Source organism: Ovis canadensis, chromosome 15, assembly GCF_042477335.2.
Source record: "Ovis canadensis isolate MfBH-ARS-UI-01 breed Bighorn chromosome 15, ARS-UI_OviCan_v2, whole genome shotgun sequence".
NCBI classification, from domain to species: Eukaryota; Metazoa; Chordata; class Mammalia; order Artiodactyla; family Bovidae; genus Ovis; species Ovis canadensis.
Window position 1 is genome coordinate 38,891,712 of NC_091259.1, and position 24,057 is coordinate 38,915,768.

At 39.7% G+C, this 24,057-nt stretch overlaps 1 protein-coding gene across 4 annotated transcripts in view; it reads left to right on the forward strand.

Annotated features, from left to right (window-relative positions):
* The window catches only part of ARHGEF12 (Rho guanine nucleotide exchange factor 12), a 161,450-nt gene that overhangs the window by 112,126 nt on the left and 25,267 nt on the right, over positions 1-24,057 (forward strand). For all 4 annotated transcript variants that reach the window (XM_069555405.1, XM_069555406.1, XM_069555404.1 and 1 more), the window contains 11 exons: positions 3,115-3,189; positions 5,264-5,356; positions 6,952-7,062; positions 7,343-7,441; positions 13,577-13,619; positions 13,907-14,012; positions 14,466-14,603; positions 15,233-15,265; positions 15,584-15,698; positions 16,342-16,447; positions 17,851-18,063. In XM_069555405.1, the coding sequence (XP_069411506.1) occupies positions 3,115-3,189; positions 5,264-5,356; positions 6,952-7,062; positions 7,343-7,441; positions 13,577-13,619; positions 13,907-14,012; positions 14,466-14,603; positions 15,233-15,265; positions 15,584-15,698; positions 16,342-16,447; positions 17,851-18,063 (1,132 nt within the window). The remainder of the gene's footprint in view (positions 1-3,114; positions 3,190-5,263; positions 5,357-6,951; positions 7,063-7,342; positions 7,442-13,576; positions 13,620-13,906; positions 14,013-14,465; positions 14,604-15,232; positions 15,266-15,583; positions 15,699-16,341; positions 16,448-17,850; positions 18,064-24,057) is intronic.

Here is a 24,057-nt window from a genome sequence, read left to right on the forward strand (position 1 = left end):
TTTTGAAGCTAGAGATTTGCTGCTTTTAGCTTACGGATTTCAATGTTTGTCTCAGTTGTACTGTATTAAGATTGTAGGAACCAATCAGTGCCTTATATTTTTTCCATTTTCTGCTCCTTCTTATAGAATAATCTCCTTATTGTGTTTGTGATATCATTAGCATTGTGAAATTCCCTGCTCTTGCTCACCTCAGAGAAGGCTTTAAAGAATACTCACATGCCCATGGATGTACTTCTCATAAGAGAAGCTCAGTTCAGTTCAGTCGTGTCTGACTCTGCGACCCCATGGACTGCAGCATGTCAGGCTCCCCTGTCCATCATCACCTCCCAGAGTTTGCTCAAACTCCAGTCCATCAAGTTGGTCATGCCATCCAGCCATCTCATCCTCTGTCATCCTCTTATCCTCCTGCCTTCAATCTTTCCCAGCGTCAGGTCCTTTTCTAATGAGTCAGTTCTTCATACCAGGTGGCCAAAGTATTGGAGCTTGAGCTTCAGCATCAGTCCTTCCAGTGAATATTCAGGACTGATTTCCTTTGATCGCAAATTATCATCTAAAACTTAGAGCATTTCTCTCTTTGATTTTCATTTTGCAGCTGACGTTTAATTTAAAAGTTACTTTGAGGAATTTCTCTGGTGATCCAGTGGTTAGGAATCCACCTGCCAATGCAAGGGACAGAGGTTTCATCCCTGGTCCAGGAACTGAGATCCCACATGCTGCAAGGCAATTAAACCCATGTGCCACAGCTACTGAGCCCATCCTCTAGAGCCCACGTGCCAGAGCTACTGAGCCCACATACCACAACTGCTGACGCCTGTGTGCCTAGAGCCCAAGCTTCACAACAGGAGAAGCCACCGCAATGAGAAGCCTGCTCACCTCGATTAGAGAGAAGCCCCCACATACAACTAAAGAAAGCCCACTAGCAGCAACAGATACCTAGTGCAGCCAAAAGTAAATAAATAATTTTAAAATAAGTTATTTTGAAAAATTCCAAACTTACTCAAAAATAGGCTAAGATAATAAACTCCCGCATGTACCTAATCACCCAGCTCAGAGTCATCAACAAGTGCTTAAACTTACTTTTGTGTGTATTCCTTCATTCCTCGTTCTCTCCATATACTGGATATTTTAAAGTAAATCCAAGATATATTTCATTAACATGCATCTTTGGGAGGAAGAAAAGACTTAAGAAGTTAGAGCCATAGTGAAATGAAGTGAAGTCGCTCAGTTGTGTCCAACTCTTTGCGACCCCATGGACTGTAGCCTACCAGGCTCCTCTGTCCATGAGATTTTCCAGGCAATAGTCCTGGAGTGGGTTGCCATTTCCTTCTCCAGGGGATCTTCCCAACCCAGGGCTCGAACCCAGGTCTCCCGCATTGTAGACAGACGCTTTACCATCTGAGCCACCAGGGAAGTTATCAAATCTTCATTAATATTTTCTTAATATGCAATGTGATTAGCCTAATAGTCTTATAATAATGTTTTTACAGTAGGTTTATTTGAGTCAGGATCCAGTCAACAGCTTCAGTCCTTGGTTGATAAATCTCTTAATTTATGGTTGTTCCCTCCTCTTTTTTTTTTTCTTACTATTTTTTTTGTTAAACTGGGTCATATGTCCAATAGAACTATCCACATTCTAATTGTATTTTCATGGAGGTGTTTAGCATGTTCCTCTGGTGTATATTTCCTGAAAATTGATAGTAAGATCTAGAGTCTTGAAAAGATTAAGGATTGAGGGTTGTTGTTTGGCAAGAACAATTCATGGGTGGTACTGTGTATATCCTGTTACATCACATTAGGAGGGGAATGTCTGGTTGTCTTTTTACAATTGTTAAGTTTGTAGAAGGTATGCAGATTAAATCAGCATAATTCCTTCCTTATAAATTTCTCCACTAAGTTTTTATCTGACGTTTTTACTTCCATTGTTAGCAAAAATACCTGCATCCATTATTTAATAAGGGATTTCAAAATGATATAATTTTGTCATTCTTCCTGTATTCATTAAATGGAATTATTTTATTAAGAATTTTCCCTTCTAGCTTTTAAGTTGCTGTAAGATATAGCTTATATGGGAAATTCAGAATAAATATGATTATTTTCCCTTATGTATCTGTTTTCAGAAGAATTGGTGCCCTGGCATACTCTGAAGGTCACTAAATGTGGGGATCTTTGCACACATGTGTGTAGATGTGTAATATTTTGAATTCATAGATTTTTAACCTGTTTCTTACTGTATTTCAGTCCATTACAGTCCTTTTTCTTTTTGATACTTACTAAATTGTCCCTTTTGAGGGGACTAGTGCGCTCCTTCTCAAGTTGTCTTCTGTGTTCTTTAGACATGACTCCCCAGTAACATAGGTTTGTTTCTTTTTGGTGTGATAAGATTGTTCTAGCTTGATCTGTCCTACCTGTTAACCTAGAGTCATCCATTTCCGCCAGGTGGGGCTTGTATTTGAAATTACTGTTCTCTCTCTCTTATATGTATTATATATATAGACAGCATATATCTTCTGTATAGGCATTCACAAAAAAATCTCTTGCATCTCATTTTCACCTGCTCTGAAGAATGGCTCCCATTGCTTGGAGTGTTCCTCATCTGCCAGAACTGAAGCTCTGTGTATCATATAGTGTGTATTTTACATTAGGTCATCCCAAACATACCATGTAAATTTTATAAGAATCCATAAATCAGTTTACATAAGGTGGTAACATAAAAATAGAAGCTCATTTTCCTTCACAGAAATAGGCTAAAATGCTTTTAACTTGGATAGAAAGAATAGTTTGGGACAGAGGGATTTAGAGGAAGTAGAGTTTGATTTTAACTTAATGAGCTTGAAATATGTAATATATCTGATTAGAATTACTTGATAGAAATTAACCCTCAAGCCTGAAGATGAAATTATTTTATAAACATAAGATTTAAAAGCCTAATGAATAAGTGACTTGCCAAAGTCAGGTAAAAAGTAGCAGAGCCAAGTATTATATGAAAGATATTTAATAGTTTCAAACACAGATATGACATTCAGAACATTATTCTTTCACATTGCTCTTTCTTATCTCCTTTGGTGGGCCTGTTGAAATGAACACGTCATTTTTTGGTTTTTTAATTTTCATTAGAGTCCTAAGAGTGGCTTGAAAGAGAAGATTTATCTAGAGGAAAACCCAGAGAAAAGTGAAGCAGTTCAGGACACTGTGAGTATAAAATCAATGAAATGATAGTGACTTTCCTTATACTTAAATGACAGACATAACTGATATGTGTGTGTATTTTTTTTTTTTAATTTGGAGAAAAAGCTTAAACTTATTAAAGGAATTTAATAAAGATTGGAAAATAGCCTCTCCATAATTAGTATTATGTGGTTAAATTTTTTTATAGTAAAATACAAATAACATAAAATATACAATTTAACCACTTTTAAGTTCATTTTGTCATTAAGTTAGATTCACATCATTTTGCAACCATCAGCACATCTATCTCTCAAACTTTTTCACCTTCCCCAACTGAAACTTGGTGTCGACTAAACACTAACTTCCATTATCTTCTCTCTCCAGCCCTGGCAAACCCATTCTACTTTCTGTCCCTTCGAATCTGACTGGGAACCGCATAATAAGTAGAATATATAATATTTGTGCTTCTGTGGCCAGCTTATTTCACTGAGCATAATGTCTTCAAGTTTGATCAGTGAGTTAGCATGTAGCAGAATCTCCTTCCTTTTTAAGGCTGAATAATAATCCATTGTGTGTGTATACCACATTTGGTTTATCCAGTCATTCATCAGTGAACACTTGGGTTGTTTCCACCTTCTGGCTATCATGAATAATGCTACTCTGAACATGGATATATAAATAAATACCCATTTAAGTTTTTCCTTCAGTTCTTTTGAGTATATAATCAGAAATGGAGTTGCTAGATCTTGTAAATCCCTAATTGAATATTTTTAGCATTCTGATTTTATTTTTTAAGATTAGGACTTGTATAAAGTTTTCTAGTAAAAGATTTAATAGCATATTATGATTCATCTGTTAGTAGCAACACAAGGACTGTTGAAAAATCAGAAACCTCAAGTCTGCTGTAAAATGAGAAGTTGTCTCACTAATACTCTAAACTAATAAAATTTCTGCTTCACCTGATTTTTTTAAAAAATATTAAAGCCTTGTGGTTTTAAAAGCAAGAGTACAGAAAGGCAGAATCAAGTTTAGGCAATGCAGATACTTAGAGTTGCAACACACTTAATGAAGAAAAACTGCAGCTATGTGTTTATTAGTCACTTAATTTGTAGCTTGTGGGTCCATGTACATAGTTTCAGCTGTAACTGCTGTGCAGATAACTCCCATGTCCCCATAGCCTCACTCCCTTTGCTCAACCCCAGATCCTGCAGCATTCAACCACTGTCAGGTTTGAGCCAAACTCGTTTTTTTCATATTTGCTCCAAATTTACTATTTCTCCTAGTACTGTATGGCCTTTCATTTCTGTATTTGTGGTATTCAAATATCCCATACTTTTTGCATTATACACTAATGTTCCAACACTCCCCTTTTCATGCTAAATCCAAATGTGTGAGTGAATTGACACATGGATGATCTATTGCATAGAAATGAGGGCTGCCAGCCTACAATTTACTTTTACAATCTTGTTACCATCGTTTCTATAGCAGTGTTTGTGTGATTACTTGAACATTTTATTGCATTATGCCAATGATTTTCAACCAGGAATGATTTTGTCCCTCGGGGCACATTTGGCAAGGTCTGGAAACATTTTTGATTGTCATGACTGGGAGGCCACTCCTGGCATCTAGTGGGTGGGCAGTGGCCAAGTATGCTGCTCCGTACCCTACAGTGCATAGGACAGCCCCCACAATGAAGAATCGTCTGGCCCAAAATGTCAACAGTGCCATTTTTCCTTTGTCCTGTTGCCTTCATTCACTGTTAAAAATTGTAACCGTTTGTGTAAGCCAGTTTAATTTCCTTCTATACCAAGGTCTAAATATATATGAAACAATAAATGAAGCCTACAGAGAGGGATTAGAACCAGATGAACAAGGGTGTATAAACAGAGGATGTTTATTATTTCTAGGGGAAGTGTTTTCTCCCCCTCCCCCTGACCAAGAAACAATCAATACTGGTAAATTTGAGAACCACTTTGAAAATAAAATACCTAAAGAAAAGGAAAAGAAACCCAGTCAGTTTAGTGAACCATGTCTTTTTTCTGTCTCTGAAATTGACCACCAAGCAATTTTTCTGTTCCTTCTCTATGAATGTTTCCAGGACACTCAGTCACTTGTTGGGAGTCCCTCTACCCGTGTGGCACCTCATATTATTGGAGCAGAGGACGATGACTTTGGTAGTGAACATGAACAGGTGATGACTTTTTCTTTCTAAAAAACAAATTATTAATTTTCTAAGATGTTTGATTTATTGCAAAAATGAACAGTTTCTGGAGATTGAAATTATATTTATAAGGATTTGAAGCTCAAGTCTTAGAACTAAGATTAATTGTTTAATTGCTTGGGTTAATTGCTTATTTTAGCTTTGACCAATAGAAATGGCCTTGCTCTTGAAGCTGATAAGAAGTCATTGATTTTTGCCTAAGTATTTTATCTTTGGAGAAGGGGGATGTTCTTACAAATTTAAAAAAAATTTTCAAATTCTTGTTGTTGATTGATGATATATAGGAATGTGATTGGCTTTATTCTTGTCCTTGTTAGTAAGCTCACGTGATCTTTTAGTAAACTAACTACTTCAAAGAGGGGTTTAAAATAACTTCTTAAGATTTTTCTGTGTAAATAACTGTGACAGTTTTTATTTCCTTGTTTCCCAGTGTTTATCTTTTGTTTCTCATTATTACCTTTACTGTGCTAGTTAGGATTTCCAGTATAAGGCTGAATCACTGTGGTGAGACAGGGCATCCTGGCCTTCTTGGCCTTATTCTCAATCTTAGGAAGAATGCATTCAGTCATTTATTATTACTATGATGTTAGCCATAGATTTTTGTAGATACTTTTTTTTAATTGAGGAAGTTTCCTTCTATTTTTAGTTTGATAGGAGTTTTATCATGAATAGAGGTTGAATTTTGTTGAATGACTGAGATCATCATATGTTGTTATTAAATTTACATTACATTAATATAATTTACATATAGCTGAATATAATGGTAAATTACATTAATTGATGTCATTAGCGTTTTGAAACAGCTATTCCTGTTTCATTCCTGAGAAAAACCCCAGTTGGTCATAATTTATTTTCCTTTTTCCAATATTGTTGGATTCAATCCTATTATTTTGCTGAGGATTTTTGTGTGTGTTTATTGGGGATAGTAGTCTGTAGTTTTCTTTCTTTATAATATCTTTGCTTTTGATAGTTGGTTGATGCTGAGCTCTTAGATCTGAGTTGAGAAGTCTTTAGTCCTCTTATATTTTCTGAAAGAGATTGTGCAGAATGGGTGTTACTTGTTTAGATTAACTTACATGATTCTAGGTTAAGGTCAACTCTTGCTGCTTTCTGTGTTCATTGCGGTTTGGAAACATACAAGTATTCTATGAGTTGTCTTATTTAAAATCACACAACTCCATTTCCTACCACCATCTCTATGATTAGCCTAAAAGGAAGACACCTATTTTGTTATTAGGCAAAAAGCTTCCCTTTACATTTTTAGAAGTGTTATTAACCTGTTTTTTTTGTGTGTGCTGATTTGTGTGAGCTCTTTGATAATTATATTCTGGACTTGCATTCTCCCAGGATGGTCTTTCTTCCAACCTGTTCCCAAGAGATTATTTTCAGAGGAAGAGATTCTATAGCCTATGTTGCTTATAATAAATTCTAGTGAAGTTTTTTTAAACCTTGAATTTTTTAGGGAAGGTCAAAATGAAATTGGGATAGTCATATTTAACTGAGCTGACATGACATTTTGCATTTATGTGTTGGTGTTACTGATGTCTATTTATTTATTTTTCTAGATCAATGGGCAGTGCAGCTGTTTTCAGAGCATTGAACTGCTAAAATCTCGCCCTGCTCACTTGGCTGTCTTCTTACACCATGTAGTTTCCCAGTTTGACCCTGCAACATTGGTAATGTATTTCATGATTTAGCCAGTTTAGAGTTCTTAATTGATTCAAATACCATGAAAGTTTTCAGTTTTAGCAAGATGGGTAGATAGACTTCTGTCTGTTTTCTGAATTAGATACCAAAGATGATTAAAATGTTGCTAATTTATTTTTTAAAGGCTTGGTTATATGGTAATAACTACGTTGTTCATGGTGACCTACTTGTTTCAGACATTTCTGCTCAATGAGAATCTAGCAGATGACATTTTTCATGATTTCTTCCCCATTTCTTTCTCTACTACAGCTCTGTTATCTCTATTCAGACCTATATAAACAGACCAATTCCAAGGAGACCCGTCGTGTCTTCCTTGAGTTCCACCAGTTCTTCCTGGATCGATCTGCTGTAAGTTACCAAGTTAATATTACAACCTTTGCCTCAGTACACTGAATTATTGGCCTCTTACTTCCGGTCTCCCCTCCCATGTTTTTGGACTTTATTGTGCTTTCTGACGTCTGTATTATATCTCCCGTTATTGATTACTCATGACCGTTATTTTTTTATCATTTCTAAGTTAGTTATAGGCATATAAATTCTCAAAATAGGTTTTAAGGGATATATATATAGGTTTATATATATGCATATTTAGGATAAGGGAATGAAAAAGAGAATACAATATATATGTGTATACATAAATATACATAGATATACATAGATATTAAGATCCAAAGGTTCGTACTTATATAATTGGACTCTGGTTGGCCTCTTTGAAGTTTGGAGGCCCAGTTTAACTAAAAAGGGATGGAAAAGATCTTACTCATATAAATGATGGTAGATAATAGTAGTGTTTTATTTTACCAATAGAAATCTTAATAAGGTTTTTAAACTAATGTGTTTTATTATTCGCCTTGCTCTAGGATAAATAACAGCCCTTAATACGTCTCTGATAATCATGCTGCATGTCTCTAGTCCTTTCATATTTGCAGTTCTCTTAGTTGACTGTTTCACACTTTCTCTCTATTAAACTCTCCATCAATTCCTCTCCTGTGCTTTTTTCAACTGATGACCTTGCTGTTTTTTTGAGAAATTTAAAGCATACAGAAGATAACTTCTACCAGAGATATCACCCTACCTCTGTCATACCTTATGCTTGACCCTTTCTCCTGATGATATGTAGGAATTTTTCTACTTTTAGTTCAAGACCACCTGTTCCCCTATTTATCCAGATCGTGTTTTCTTATACCTACTCAAAGGCGCTACTCTAGCAAACGTACCCCTTCTCTCCTGCATCATCAGTTCTTTTGTTTTCTACTGAATCAGTCCTATTAGTGTGCAGACATGGTTATTTCTCCCATCTTAAACAAACTCACACAGAAACATTTTAGCTCCTCCTCTTCCTCCAGCACTTGCCCTGTATTCTTTGTATTTTATTACAAAGCTGCCTCTACATCTCAGTTCATTTCAGTTTAGTCGATCAGTCGTGTCCGACTCTTTGCGACCCCATGAATCACAGCAGGCCAGGCCTCCCTGTCCATCACCAACTCCCGGAATTCACTCAAACTCACGTCTATCGAGTCGGTGATGCCATCCAGCCATCTCATCCTCTATTGTCCCCTTCTTCTCCTGCCCCCAATCCCTCCCAGCATCAGGGTCTTTTCCAATGAGTCAACTCTTCGCGTGAGGTGGCCAAAGTATTGGAGTTTCAACATTAGCAGCAGTCCTTCCAATGAACACCCAGGACTGATTTCTTTTAGGAGGACTGGTTGGATCTCCTTGCAGTCCAAGGGACTCTCAAGAGTCTTCTCCAACACCACAGTTCAAAAGCATCAGTTCTTCGGTGCTCAGCTTTCTTCACAGTCCAACTGACATCCATACATGACCACTGGAAAAACCATAGCCTTGACTAGACAGACCTTTGTTGGCAAAGTAATGTCTCTGCTTTTCAATATGCTATCTAGGCTGGTCATAACTTTCCTTCCAAGGAGTAAGCGTCTTTTAATTTCATGGCTGCAGTCACCATCTGCAGTGATTTTGAAGCCCCCAAAAATAGTCTGACACTGTTTCCACTGTTTCCCCATCTATTTCCCATGGAGTGATGGGACTGGATGCCATGATCTTTGTTTTCTGAATGTTGAGCTTTAAGCTAACTTTTTCACTCTCCTCTTTCACTATCATCAATATGCTTTTTAGTTCCTCTTCACTTTCTGCCATAAGGGTGGTATCATCTACATATCTGAGGTTATTGATATTTCTCCCGGCAATCTTGATTCCAGCTTGTGTTTCTTCCAGCCCAGCGTTTCTCATGATGTACTCTGCATATAAGTTAAACAAGCAGGGTGACAGTATACAGCCTTGACATACTCCTTTTCCTATTTGGAACCAGTCTGTTGTTCCATGTCCAGTTCTAACTGTTGCTTCCTGACCTGCATACAGGTTTCTCAAGAGGCAGGTCAGGTGGTCTCATATTCCCATCTCTTTCAGAATTTTCCATAGTTATTGTGATCCACACAGTCAAAGGCTTTGGCATCGTCAGTAAAGCAGACATAGATGTTTTTCTGGAACTCTCTTGCTTTTTCGATGATCCAGCAGATGTTGGCAATTTGATCTCTGGTTCCTCTGCCTTTTCTAAAATCACCTTGAACATCTGGAAGTTCACGGTTCACGTATTGCTGAAGCCTGGCTTGGAGAATTTTGAGCATTACTTACTTAACTAGTGTGTGAGATGAGTGCAATTGTGTGGTAGTTTGAGTATTCTTTGGCATTGCCTTTCTTGGGGATTAGAATGAAAACTGACCTTTTCCAGTCCTGTGGCCACTGGTGAGTTTTCCAAATTTGCTGGCATATTGAGTGCAGCACTTTCACAGCATCATTTTCAGGATTTGAAATAGCTCAACTGGAATTCCATCGCCTCCACTAGCTTTGTTCATCGTGATGCTTTCTATGGCCCACTTGACTTCACATTCCAGGATGTCTGGCTCTAGGTGAGTGATCACACCATCGTCATTATCTGGGTCATGAAGCTCTTTTTTGTACAGTTCTTCTGTGTATTCTTGCCACCTCTTCTTAATATCTTCTGCTTCTGTTAGATCCATACCATTTCTGTCCTTTATCGAGCCCATCTTTGCATGAAATGTTCCCTTGCTATCTCTAATTTTCTTGAAGAGATCTCTAGTATTTCCCATTCTGTTGTTTTCCTCTATTTCTTTGCACTGATCGCTGAGGAAGGCTTTCTTACCTTTCCTTGCTATTCTTTGGAACTCTGCATTCAGATGCTTATATCTTTCCTTTGCTCCTTTGCTTTTCGCCTCTATTCTTTTCACAGCTATTTGTAAGGCCTCCCCAGATAGCCATTTTGCTTTTTTGCATTTCTTTTCCGTGGGGATGGTCTTGGTCCCTGTCTCCTGTACAATGTCAGGAACCTCCGTCCATAGTTCATCAGGCACTCTGTCAGATCTAGACCGTTAAATCTATTTCTCACTTCCACTGTATAATCATAAGGGATTTGATTTAGGCCATACCTAAATGGTCTAGTGGTTTCCCCACTGTCTTCAATTGAAGTCTGAATTTGGCAATAAGGAGTTCATGATCTGAGCCACAGTCAGCTCCCGGTCTTGTTTTTGCTGACTGTATAGAGCTTCTCCATCTTTGGCTGCAAAGAATACAATCAGTCTGATTTCAGTGTTGACAACCTGGTGATGTCCATGTGTAGAATCTTCTCTTGTGTTGTTGGAAGAGAGTGTTATGACCAGTGCATTCTCTTGGCAAAACTCTATTAGCCTTTGCCCTGCTTCATTCCGTACTCCAAGGTCAAATTTGCCTGTTACTCCAAGTGTTTCTTGACTTCCTACTTTTGCATTCCAGTCCCCTATAATGAAAAGGACATCTTTTTTGGGTGTTAGTTCTAAAAGGTCTTGTAGATCTTCATAGAACCATTCAACTTCAGCTTCTTCAGCATTACTGGTTGGGGCGTAGACTTGGATTACCGTGATATTGAATGGTTTGCCTTGGAAACGAACAGAGATCATTCTGTTGTTTTTGAGATTGTATCCAGGTACTGCATTTCGGACTCTTTTGTTGACTATGATGGCTACTCCATTTCTTCTAAGGGATTCCTGCCCACAGTAGTAGATATAATGGTCATCTGAGTTAAATTCACCCACTCCAGTCCGTTTTAGTTCGCTGATTCCTAGAATGTTGATGTTCACTCTTGCCATCTCCTGTTTGACCGCTTCCAATTTGCCTTGATTCATGGACCTGACATTCCAGGTTCCTGTTGCTCTTTACAGCATCGGACCTTGCTTCTATCACCAGTCACATCCACAGCGGGGTATTGTTTTTTCTTTGGCTCCATCCCTTCATTCTTTCTGGAGTTATTTCTCCACTGATCTCCAGTAGCATATTGGGCACCTACCGACCTGGGGAGTTCCCTTTTCAGTACCTTCTCAGTGAGACCTTCCCTGACCAGTTTACTTAAACTTTCATCCCCCTTGCTTTCTGTCACCTTTCCTGTGTTATTTTTGTCCACAGAATTTATTTTTTTTCTTTATTTTATCTGTCTGTATTCCTGCTCTTCTGCCCTGAATGTAAGCTCCATTAGGGCAGATGTCTTTTGTTCTGTTTGTTCACTGCTGTTTCCCCAAAACTGAACAGATCCTGACAGAGTGGTCACTGAGATAGTTGCTGAGTGGATTAGTTAGGGTTCTGATTATAATGCCATTGTTTAAAATATTACACATTATATTTATTAAGATGATTTTCTTCAATGAAGAAATGACAGTATACTGAAGTTTATGTAAACTTGACATTTCTTAAGAGCATTCCATGCTAAGGCACAGAATGTGCCTTTAGATCAGGTGATTTCTTATATTTTGCTGCTCGTGGTCTATATAAGCTTATTAACATCAAAGTGTAAGAACCCTGCTAGATTAATTTCCTAATTATTCTTTTATGCTGCCAAGGGGAGGTGATCAGTCTCCAATCCTCAGCTCAGGCTGAGGGCCCTTTGACCAGATTCCTGCGTCCAGGACCGGGGGACTAGAAAAACATGGAAGGATAGGAAGCGTTAAGGAGAGGAAAGGGAGAGGGAAGGGGAGAGAGGTCAATAAAGTCTCTTGTTCCTTACCGGTTGGGGCACTGTGGCCAGTTGTCCTCGTCAGGAGGAGACCAGGGACAAAAGGGTCCCAGTTGTGGCCGCTGGGTCTGGTCCACTGGCAGGCAAGCTGGCCCCTGAGTACCCCGAGTGGTCAGGATGTCAGTCTCAGCCAAGAAGAGTCCCATCTGGGTCGCCATTTGTTGCAGGAAGGGGGACCTCTTCCAGGGCCTGAAACTGGGCTCTTGTCTAACACTTGGAAATGAATTGTCTGAGGAGACACATGTGCTGACAAAGCAAGAGATTTTATTGGGAAAGGGCACCCGGGTGGAGAGCAGTAGGGTAAGGGAACCCAGGAGAACAGCTCTGCCACGTGGCTCTTTTATGCCACAGGTGATATTATTTCATATAAATACCCACATACAGAAATGAACATATATATACTTTCTTATATTTGTGCTAGAAGTATTTCTGGAAAGTTGGCTTGAGCTACTTTATGGCAACCTCAGATAAAGAGAAAGCTTTGAAATCCATTTTAACTGCTCTTCAAATAAATATTAGAGCTCTCAATTTTTAGCAGTAACTTATTTTCAGATGTAAAACTTCAGATCTTACATTAATTTTTTTTTAAATTCCGGAAGGATATGACTTAAGCGGGTGTATAATACAGAGTAAATTTGAAGAAGATAATATACTTTCTCCAAATGCAAAATAATTTTTTCTGAGACATTTCCCAAATTAACAGGAGAAAATTATCTGGTAATGGGCTCACAGACTGCAGTTGTCATGTGAAAAAACATAGCTAAGAAGAAGTTAATTATGACATGGTCATCTTATTTCAGTAGTAAAAACTGCAGATGTAAGAACTAGAGATTTGAGACTCCAGAGCTTCAACATTGATATCCAGCACTTTCTCGTTGGGAACATGACTTCTGATGAGGGTTCTTTAGCTTTATATACCAATATGATTGGGAATATCATGGTCTTCAGTGTGAGTGTCTCAAATACAGTGAATAAAATTGTTACACATGAGTAAAGTTTTCATATGGTGATCGACATATAGTTTAGGTTTTTACCTACATTGATTCAAACAGTGTGTGACCGATTATCTTAACCAGTGATTCTCGAAAGCCCAAAGCAATATTCATTCATTCTAGAAAGCCAAAGCCAACAGGAATAAATAAGGCACAAAAGCATTCAGTCATCTAGTAAAACAGATTTTAGGTATTTCCTTCATAACATGATCCTTGGGGAGTGGGCTTATTTTCAAGTTCAAACCATAGAATATTCCAAAGCTGGGAAATTTAGATGGGCGGTACCCCCAAAATGAGCTTATACATGAATATACTTATAGGTATTCAAGTTTTTTCTCTTTATTTTGTGTAAGTACTGATATGGATCCTGAAAGACCCTTAGTGCAATTTCACTTTTTGTTTGCATTTTTGTTTTAGCACCTGAAGGTTTCTGTTCCTGATGAAATATCAGTAGATCTAGGTAAGTCTGGAGCACCAATGTGCTAGAGGATTACATCTCTGTAGATAGGTAGCTCAGCTCTTCTCTAGAGGTTTTATCTGTTACACAGTAACTAGTAGGTCATATGAATCACAACAGTAAAAGAGCCTATAATACATTTAAGAGTAAATGAAATGTGAGTTCTAAGATTAAAATACTTAAAATATATTATCTCTTTATCTTACTTCAAGTTAAGTTCACACCAAGTAGTGCCAGTTACAATGCACAAAATGTGCCTTTAGATCAGGTGATTTCTTGTATTTATGCAGAAAAAAGACGACCAGAGCTTATTCCTGAGGATCTACATCGCCACTATATCCAAACTATGCAAGAAAGAGTCCACCCAGAAGTTCAGAGGCACTTGGAAGATTTTCGGTAAGCCTTGTGGTCGACAGAAGCTGATATGGTTGTCCTGAATTAACTTTCTTTTTAGGTAGGAACAGGTTATACATTCCTTGGCCTAACATATGGTCTCTGTCATTGTTACTAAAACCTAATGAACCTCTGGCGTCGAAAGGTTGGCATGGTACTGAGAGAGCATGGTCCCCTTTCCTTATGGCTGGCAGGAATTGAGCGTAGTAGCTGTCTGTGCCAAGTGTGTCCTTCAAGATATGTGTTCTGTTGAGTGACTTCCTCTAGAATTTTCTTCCTCCAGTGTCCCAGGTGACGTGGGCCCCCACTCAGAAAACCGTGACATTTTACCTGTTGCTAGAAATTCATAGCTATGGAAACTCTGGTGAAGCATCTCCAGAGGGAGATAGTACCCTCTAGGTAACTCAGGAAATTACCCTCTAGGCTACCTCAGGAAATTTCTCCTATTCCCTTTAGGCAGAAGCGCAGCATGGGGCTGACCTTGGCTGAAAGCGAACTGACTAAACTTGATGTCGAGCGAGACAAGGACCGGTTAACTTTGGAGAAAGAACGGGCATGTGCAGAACAGATTGTCGCCAAAATTGAAGAAGTGTTGTAAGTAATAGAAATACATGTAGAAACGCCCTCTCTACTGAGATGATAATTATGTGTAAAGTACATTTGAACAAATTTAGAAGGTGTGTCGGGTTGTTTATGTAGAGCAGTTTGCCTTGTGATAGTACTAAACTTTATGCTGATATCGTAGATGACATTCTTGTATTTCTTTTTCTGGGTATTGCTAAGATGAGTAACTGTAGAATTTCTAACTGATCAAAAACAGGTCGAATACTTACATTGGCTTTAATTCACAGGCTTTGGAAATATTTCTTGCTATAAAACATTTATAGCAAGTTGGTGATGAAAAAGTGATCCCTCAGGGATCACAATTTTTCTGACACATCATTCCAGGTGACAGAGACTTAGAGTGGATCCTGAAACACTGACTGTGCCACAGGAGCTTCCCTGGGGGCTCAGATGGCAGAGAATCTGCCTGCAGTGTGGAGGACCTGGGTTTGATCCCTGGGTCAGCAAGATCCCCTGGAGAAGGGAATGGCTATTCACTGCAGTATTCTTGCCTGGAGAATTCCATGGACTTGACTCTGTTTTGTTGATCAGTTATCTGAGTTTAGTAACAACTCTTTTATTAAACTGTAATATTTCATTTTAAATGCTTTTATTTTTAGGATGACTGCTCAGGCTGTAGAAGAAGAAAAGAGGTAATGAAACTATTTTTTTCTAGAATTTTAAGGACAAAAAAAAAAAAAAAAGAAACTGTCTTTTCTCCTGTCCTAAATTTAGATTTATTTCTTTTAACTTAAAAATACAGACTGTTTCTAGTGGCTTGTATTTTATGTGACTAATATTCTAGTATCTGAGTAGAATCTTTACTGGTCACAGTAAATCGATAGCTCTTTATTTTTCACTTGATAAATTCTAAGACTTTCAGCATGGGGGTTTTGGAAGTCATTTGATACCTTTATTTACCCACTGTCCCTTCCCAGAAGTCTTATTTTACTTAATCCTTTCTCCCCCAGTTCGACAATGCAATATGTTATTCTCATGTACATGAAACATTTGGGAGTAAAAGTGAAAGAACCTCGAAATTTGGAGCACAAGCGAGGTCGCATTGGATTCCTTCCAAAAATCAAGGTAAAACTGGAATAATAATAGTGTGTTCAGGTCGCCATGCTTCTTATATCTGACTGCAGGGCTTTCCTTCTTCTTAGTGTTGATTTTTTCAGCAAGTTAGTGCTAAGCATGCCAGCAGGAATGAGATACGGTCCCTGTTCTCAAGAAACTCAAAATCCAGTGAGAAATCCAGACGTACGAACTGTTAGATGATATGGAAAGTGAAAACAAGAGTTTACACAGAGAGCTATCCTCAGCTTTGTTTCGACCCCGTGCTTTGCTTTTATGGTTCCTCTCAGTGTTTATAATTGTTTATGTTGGTAGATTGTAGAGCTGGATGAAGATAAGGACCTCCTTCGTTGTACCCCATCTTTTAGCATAGTGCCTTCAGACATTATTAGTTTAGCAGATATTATTCCAGAGATGAATGAGTTACTTAAAACAAGCTCCCAGTAAATGTGTTATAAAAATACCTTTTACTTTCCAAAATTGTCAGCTCTGGAGGGTTTGAAAAGGCGTCTTGAGTTTGATGTGTACATAGTGCTGTGTGCCAGCTTCCAACGAGTGCCCTTTGTGTGTCTTTCATTTACATGTGGCCAGTTTCTTTCAACTTGACCATTAGAATTATGTGTCTCTTATCTCTTTGATTGTACCTTGATTCCAGCAAAGTATGAAGAAAGATAGAGAAGGCGAAGAAAAGGGGAAGCGAAGAGGATTCACCAGCATCTTGGGACCCCCTAGGAGACCAAGCCGCCACGACAACAGTGCAAGTATGTTGAAGTCTGCAATGCCGCATTCCCACCATTCCGTGCCGTCTTCTTATCAGAGGCTCATTCAGCTAGGCGGGGTTGCTGGAGAAGGATGTTCTAGAAATGTTTCCACTGAACCGCCGCTGTTTCTATTCAGTGTCATTTCTAACGGAACCCCCGGCATTCAGTTAGACTTCACAGTTGTCATAAGTGCTTAATGGCAGTAGAACATCCCATCAGCTGTTCATAACATAATTTACTCACCTCTTCTGATTTCATTGCATTCACTTTCTGATTGTTAAATTTATAAAACAAAATGTACATGAACTTCACCTTCATACTTTGTCTTTTTGTACATGTATGACTCATTTTCTCCATGCTTAAACTGGTCTCCACCTCTCCACTGTGCTTTATTTCCTGCTGTCCCTCCACGCTCAGGCCTAATGGAGAGTTGCTCTCCTGGAGAGGGCTACAGGAGGAGTAGAGGTGGTGCTGTGGGAGAGAAATTAGGTCCTGCAGTGGTCCTCACACTGGGCAGCACCGCATTTGAAGATACTGGCACAGCTGGAGTTGGGGGCGGCTGTTGTGATCCAGCAAACCTGAGTGTCCCACCCTGTGAAGAATCCTCATTCAAATGTCAGTGGTGCCCCTTGTCGAGAAACACTGAGAAGAAGGAAATCTTTAGAGAAGAGGTTGAGGAGAGTGGAAAATTTAACCATCTGTTAAAGGGATTCAGAGGAAGAATTGTAGGAGTTCAGGAAGGAAGAATTTTAGGATTAGAGATGTATACAGCTATGTGAAGATGTGCATGGCTATGGGGTGCTTCTCATGGTAACTGATGTACACGCTGGTAACAGGCAGGGTGGGGATTATTCTGCATGGTCTCTGAGGCATGTCATGATGGAGAAATTGTGAGTGTTAGGGAGGAGTGGCGTAGGGGCTTGCTAAGAGTTCACAGAGCCAGCGGGCTTCATCTTCACTCTGACAGAGGAATACAGCTTTGTGGTGTGTCCATCTCCATCTGTCTGTATCCCCCCCCCCCCGCCTCCCCCCCCCCCCGCCACCCATTGCTGGTCTTCTCAGCTCCTTTTCTCATGACCCTTCTTCCTCTGCCTCTTCTCTCTCCCCCTCATCTTCTACCATCTCCCACCCTTTACTCCTCCTCCTCTTTCAACCTCCCCTGCCTTTCTCTCTCTGTCTCTCTCTCTCTCTCTCTCCTCCCCACCTCCTTCCTTCTCTTTCTTTCTTCCTTACTTTTTTTTCTCCCTTCCTTCCTAACTTTATCTATCTCTCCCTCTTTTCCTCACTGTATGTAATTCATGTTATATGTTTTTAAGGCCCACCATGTTCTTTCTAAGCTCTTTTCATCATCTATTTTAAAGCTGCTTTGCCACATGATTTATTAACCATTGCTTTCTGTTCAGTTGGCAGAGCCATGGAACTACAGAAGCAGCGCCACCCTAAGCACTTGTCCACGCCCTCATCTGTGAGTCCTGAACCTCAGGATTCTGCAAAGTTGCGCCAGGGTGGATTAGCAAGCGAAGGAGCAGACATTGGCTACCTGCCAGCCAATTCCACGTCCTCCATGGTTTCAGGGGCCACTCTTTCCCAGGAAGGAGGGAAAGAGAATGATATGGGTGAGCTAATGCTGTCATTCAACTTAGCTAAGCATCAGGATTTTAAAACAACTATACTAAGAAATAGAAGGGCAGATTATTTGAATCAGGACTATTTCTATTCAGTGTCATTTCTAACGGAACCCCCGGCATTCAGTTAGACTTCACAGTTGTCATAAGTGCTTAATGGCAGTAGTTAGTATTCTATAACCAGTGACAAATCTACTCTGAATGGTAATTTTGAGTTATTATCCAGTCAGAAAATATTTATGGAGTTTTCTGTCAGGCATTATCTCTGTAGCAAATGTTATCATGTGATTATTATACATAGATTTTTGCCGCATGCAGCTTAGCCTTCTGGGGAAGTAGTCATAAATATCATAAATAAAATATTCAAGTTGTGGGGAGTGTTGAGAGAACTGGTCAGAAGTTAGAAGCATATACTGTAGGTCCTTGTTGTTGTTTATCTATTTTATATATGCTGCTAAGTTGCTTCAGTCGTGTCCAACTCTGTGCGACCCCGTGGACTGCAGCCTACCAGGCTCCTCTGTCCATGGGATTTTCCAGGCAAGAGTACTGGAGTGGGTTGCCATTGCCTTCTCCTGTAACTGCATAGTGATACACCAATTCAACTTACTGCTGTAGGGGAGAAACACCATTTAAGGAGACATGAAGACAAAGCACAAACCCGACTAAGGGCACACATGCTATGGACCACAGCATGGCTATGATCAGAGCAAGTGGAGGGGGGACCGGGGAGGGAAGGTGGATGGGTAAACTACAGCCTCGGGGGCGGGGGTGGGGGGGTCTGGATTGATGACGACTAAGCAGATGACAGGATGAGACAGGAAATCAAAACCAATGGTGAAAGCAGACACACCGCCAGAGCACTCCAACAGCACACGGCCAGAGCACTCCAACAGCAAGGAAAACATACAGAACTGTTCTTTCACAAATACTCGGAAAGAAATCAAGCAAGAAACCACAGAGAAATCGTCAAAGAATTTTAAATATCAGCTAATTAGCCAGTGATGCAAATTATAAAAACAGTGTGTCAAAAGACCACAAAATGGACTAGTTACTTCACAGGCTGCTAAAATGATTCACGGTTAATTTAATTATAAGCTGACTAACCATGCAGCTAATATGAAATGGGTGGTAACAGAAAAAAGAGATAATACAAGTCCAGTTACAAAGCAGAGTATTGTACACGTGATTTCATGGGGTAAAGAGCAATGCACTCACAAAACCTAAGCTAAACACGCAAGAAAGCTGGAACATGTGCTTTAGAGCCACACACTCTGTCACCAAAAGCCCTATTTTATATATGGTAGTATGTATATCAGTAAAAATTATTCTGTATTTAAGAGTGTTATCAATATAAAATTGATAGAATAAAAACAACAAAAAATAAGAAAAGTAAAAGTAAGTTAGAGGCAGATATGTTTATGTAGGGTGCACCTAAAGAAGACTTTTAAAAAATCTGAGATACTGGGTTTTTTTTTTAATACTAAGGGGAAGCCAATTGAAGGAAAGAGGTTAAAAATGTGGGAAATGGACTATATGACCAATAGAAAAAAGTTTTGAGAAGGAGAGAAGCAATGCTATGCAGAGTATATGTGAAGGGCAAGGTTATTAGCTGAGAGTGAGGATTTAGTGAGAAGGGCAAGAGGATTTAAAGAGTAAAGGAAGATAGGAAGTAATTGTAGGTAATTGAGAAAAGAGCTTATTACCGTATTTCTTCATACTTGTTATAATTGGTTTCTTAAGCAAGTGAGCTGGGAGAATTAGGTCCTTGTATTTGGAGAAGGAAATACCCGTTTGTATTGGTGATTTTGGAAGCAGTTCAATTTCTGGTATGACAAAATCAAGAGTGGATCCGTGGGAGTGGTCACTGGGGTGGCATAGAGGGGGTTCCTAGTGATGAAGCAGGGGAGGCGCCAAGGAGCCAAAGGTTTAGATATGTTTATAGACATAGATTTTGTGGTGGCTGTGTTTGATAATAGCATGGAGAGGAAAATTGTGAGCCAGCAGCCAAAGGTTCAGTGTTGCTAGACGGCTCTTGGTAATGACAACATGACATTATTCAGAGAGTGAGCGCCTCAGTGGAGCAAGGGATTTTTATAAGAAAGTAGGATAATAGTCTAAAAGTAGTCCTTAGTGGAGAAGGAAATGGCAACCTACTCCAGTGTTCTTGCCTGGAGAATCCCAGGGACGGGGGAGCCTAGTGGGCTGCCGTCCCTGGGGTCGCACAGAGTCGGACACGACTGAAGCGACTTAGCAGCAGCAGCAGCAGCAACCCTGTCGTGGGAGGTTACAGCTCCCGCTGTGTTATAGCCGAGCGCTAGACATGGACCAGCTGTAAAGGGAGAATCTCAGTTTACCCGTGGAGCCTCCCCAGCGGATCGCAGACCTGTTTTCCAAGCTGCTGGTTTCTGGTGTATAACTGCTAGTGTTTCTTAAGGGTTTCCCCATTTGATTTAGCTTTGTGAAGTATCTTTTATCATAATCATAACTTGCTTTTCAAGCAATGGTACATGACCTGGTTCAATGTTTGGTTCTGAATTTATAAACTGATGTGTTTAGATATCTTGATGTAACTTGACAAGTCCTCAGTAGGGAACTGTGAATTTCTGTAACATTTTGATATGTTTTAAAGCACCTGACTTAGATCTTTTTGAATAAAGCACTCTCAAAAAGAAAAAAAATAAAATAAAAGTAGTCCTTAGGAAAAAGAAGAGTTGCTGTCTCATCACCCTGCAGTACATAGTGTGTGGCAGAAACATCAGTCTCTATTTGGGGGACCTGAAGCAGAAGACAAAGAAGTAGCAGTGATATTTGTAGAAAAGCCTGGAGGTTCAGTCTTACATGGAATTCTGAAGATGTTGGACTGAGTAATGCCTTAATTCATGGCTGTCGTGTCTCACTGAAATAAAAGAACGGTAGTAATGAATAAACAACAAGCAAAAAGAGAAAAGAAGCTGAGGAAGAGAAGGTATTCTTATTCATAAGAGATTTCCACAAATTTGGGGGAGATTAATGGGCACGAGTGGTTTGATGTATGAAAGGACATAAAGGAAGTAGGAGCCCATAGTTTGTGTAAGGAGTCCAAGGTGGGAGCCAGTCTGTCCACTGGAACCCAAAAGAGGGTTGTCATATGAGTCACAGAGTGCATGAGGAAAAAGTAAAACTGAAAATGATGAATTCACAGAAGATCTGTAATCAGAACAGTTCTGTCAGCAACTTCTGATTCTTACATTACAGAATATAAGCAGTCGTTCTTGCATCAGAAGAAAATGAATATGTTCTTTGTTCAGTTCAGTTCAGTTCAGTCACTCAGTCGTGTCCGACTCTTTGCGACCCCGTGAATCGCAGCACGCCAGGCTTCCCTGTCCATCACCATCTCCCGGAATTCACTCAGACTCACATCCATCGAGTCCGTGATGCCATCCAGCCATCTCATCCTCTGTCGTCCCCTTCTCCTGCCCCCAATCTCTCCCAGCATCAGAGTCTTTTCCAATGAGTCAGCTCTTCGCATGAGGTGGCCAAAGTACTGGAGTTTTCAGCTTCAGCATCATTCCTTCCAAAGAAATCCCAGGGTTGATCTCCTTCAGAATGGACTGGTTGGATCTCCTTGCAGTCCAAGGGACCCTCAAGAGTCTTCTCCAACACCATAGTTCAAACACATTAATTCTTTGGCGCTCAGCCTTCTTCACAGTCCAACTCTCACATCCATACGTGACCACAGGAAAAACCATAGCCTTGACTAGACAGACCTTAGTCCTTTGTTACAGAAGTTGAAATCAGACTGATTATATTCTTTACAGCCGGAGATGGAGAAGGTTATACAGTCTGCAAAAACAAGACCTGAAGCGGGCTGTGGCTCAGATCATGAGCTTCTCATTGCAAAATTCAGGCTTAAATTAAAGAAAGTAGGGAAAACCACTAGGTCCTTCATGTATGACCTAAATCAAATCCCTTATGGTTTTACAGTGGAGGTGATGAACAGTTCAAGGGATGAGATCTGGTAGACAGAGTGCCTGAAGAAATATGGACAGAGGTTTGTAACATTGTACAGGAGGTGATGACCAAAACCATCCCAAAGAAAAAGAAATACAAGAAGGCGAAGTGATTGTCTGAGGAGGCCTTACGAATAGCTGAGCAAAGAAGAGAAGCAAAAGGCAAAGTAGAAAGGAAAAGATATACCCAACTGAATGCAGAGTTCCAGAGAATAGCAAGGAGAGATAAGAAAGCCTTCTTAAATGAACAGTGCAGACAAACAGAGGGAAAACAATAGAATGAGAAAGTCTAGAGAGCTCTTCAAGAAAATTGATGATACCAGGGGAACATTTCATGTAAAGATGGGCACAATAAAGGACAGAAACAGCAGGGACCTAACAGAAGCAAAAGCTATTAAGAAGACGTGGCAAGAATACACAGAAGAACTATATTAAAAAGTTATTAATGACCCAGATAACTGTGATGGTGTGATCACTCACCCAGAGCCAGACATCCTGGAATGTGAAGCCAAGTGGGCCTTAGGAAGCATTACTGTGAACAAAGCTAGTGGAGGTGATAGAATTCCAGTTGAAATCTTTCAAATCCTAAAAGATGATGCTGTGAAAGTGCTGCCCTCAATATGCCAACAAATTTGGAAAACTCAACAGTGGCCACAGGTCTGGAAAAGGTCAGTCTTCATTCCAATCCCAAAGAAGGGCAATGCCAAAGAAAAGTTCAAACTACCATACATTTGTGCTAATTTCATATGATAGTAAGGTAATACTCAAAATCCTTCAAGCTAGGCTTCAACAGTATTTGAATCAAGAACTTCCAGATACACAAGCTGAATTTAGAAAAGACAGAGGAACCAGAGATCAAATTGCCAGCATCCATTGGATCATAGGAAAAGCAAGGGAATTCCAGAAAAACATCTGCTTTATTGACTATGCTAAAGCCTTTGACTGTGTAGATCACAACAAACTGTGGAGAATTCTTACAGAGATGGGAATATCAGACCACCTTACCTGAAAAAGCTGTATGCAGGTCAAGAAGCAACAGTTAGGACCAGACATGAAACAACAGACTGGCTCAAATTTGGGAAGGGAGTACATCAAGGCTGTGTATTGTCACGCTGCTTATTTAACTTATATGCAGAGTACCTTATGCAAAATGCTGGACTGGATGACTCAAGCTAGAATCAAGATTGCTGGGAGAAATATCAGCATCGTCATATATGCAGACGGTAACTACCCTGATGGCAGAAAGTGAAGAGGAACTGAAGAGCATCTTCATGAGGAGGAAAGGAGCGTGAAAAAGCTGGCTTCAAACTCAGCATTCAAAAAACTAAGATCATGGGATCTGGTCCCATCACTTCATGGCAAATAGATGGGGGAAAAGTGAAAACAGTGGCAGATTTTATATTCTTTGGCTCCAAAATCACTGTGGATAGTGACTGCAGCCATGAAATGAAAAGATGTTTGCTCCTTGAAAGCAAAATTGTGCCAAACCTAGGCAGTGTATTAAAAAGCGGAGACGTCACTTTGCCGACAAAGATCCATAGAGTTAAAGGTATGGTTTTTCCAGTCATCATCTACGGATGTGAGAATTGGACCATAAAGAAGACTGAGTGCTGAAGAAAGACCGATGCTTTCAAATTGTGGTGCTGGAGAAGACTTGAGAATCCCTCGGACAGCAAGGACATCAAACCAGTCAATCCTAAAGGAAATCAACCCTGAATATTTACTGGAAGAACTGATGCTGAAGCTGAAGTTCCAATACTTGGCCACCTGATGCGAAGAGCTGACTCATTGGAAAAGACACCGATGATGGGAAAGATTGAGGGCAGGGGGAGAAAGGAGAGACAGAGGATGAGATGGTTGGATGGCATCACCAACTCAGTGGACAAGAGTTTGAGCGAATGCGAGAAGACAGTGAAGGATGGAGAAGCCTGGCATGCTGCAGTCCATGGGGTCACAAAGAGTTGGACATGACTTGGCACAAGCTAAGTGAATTGTG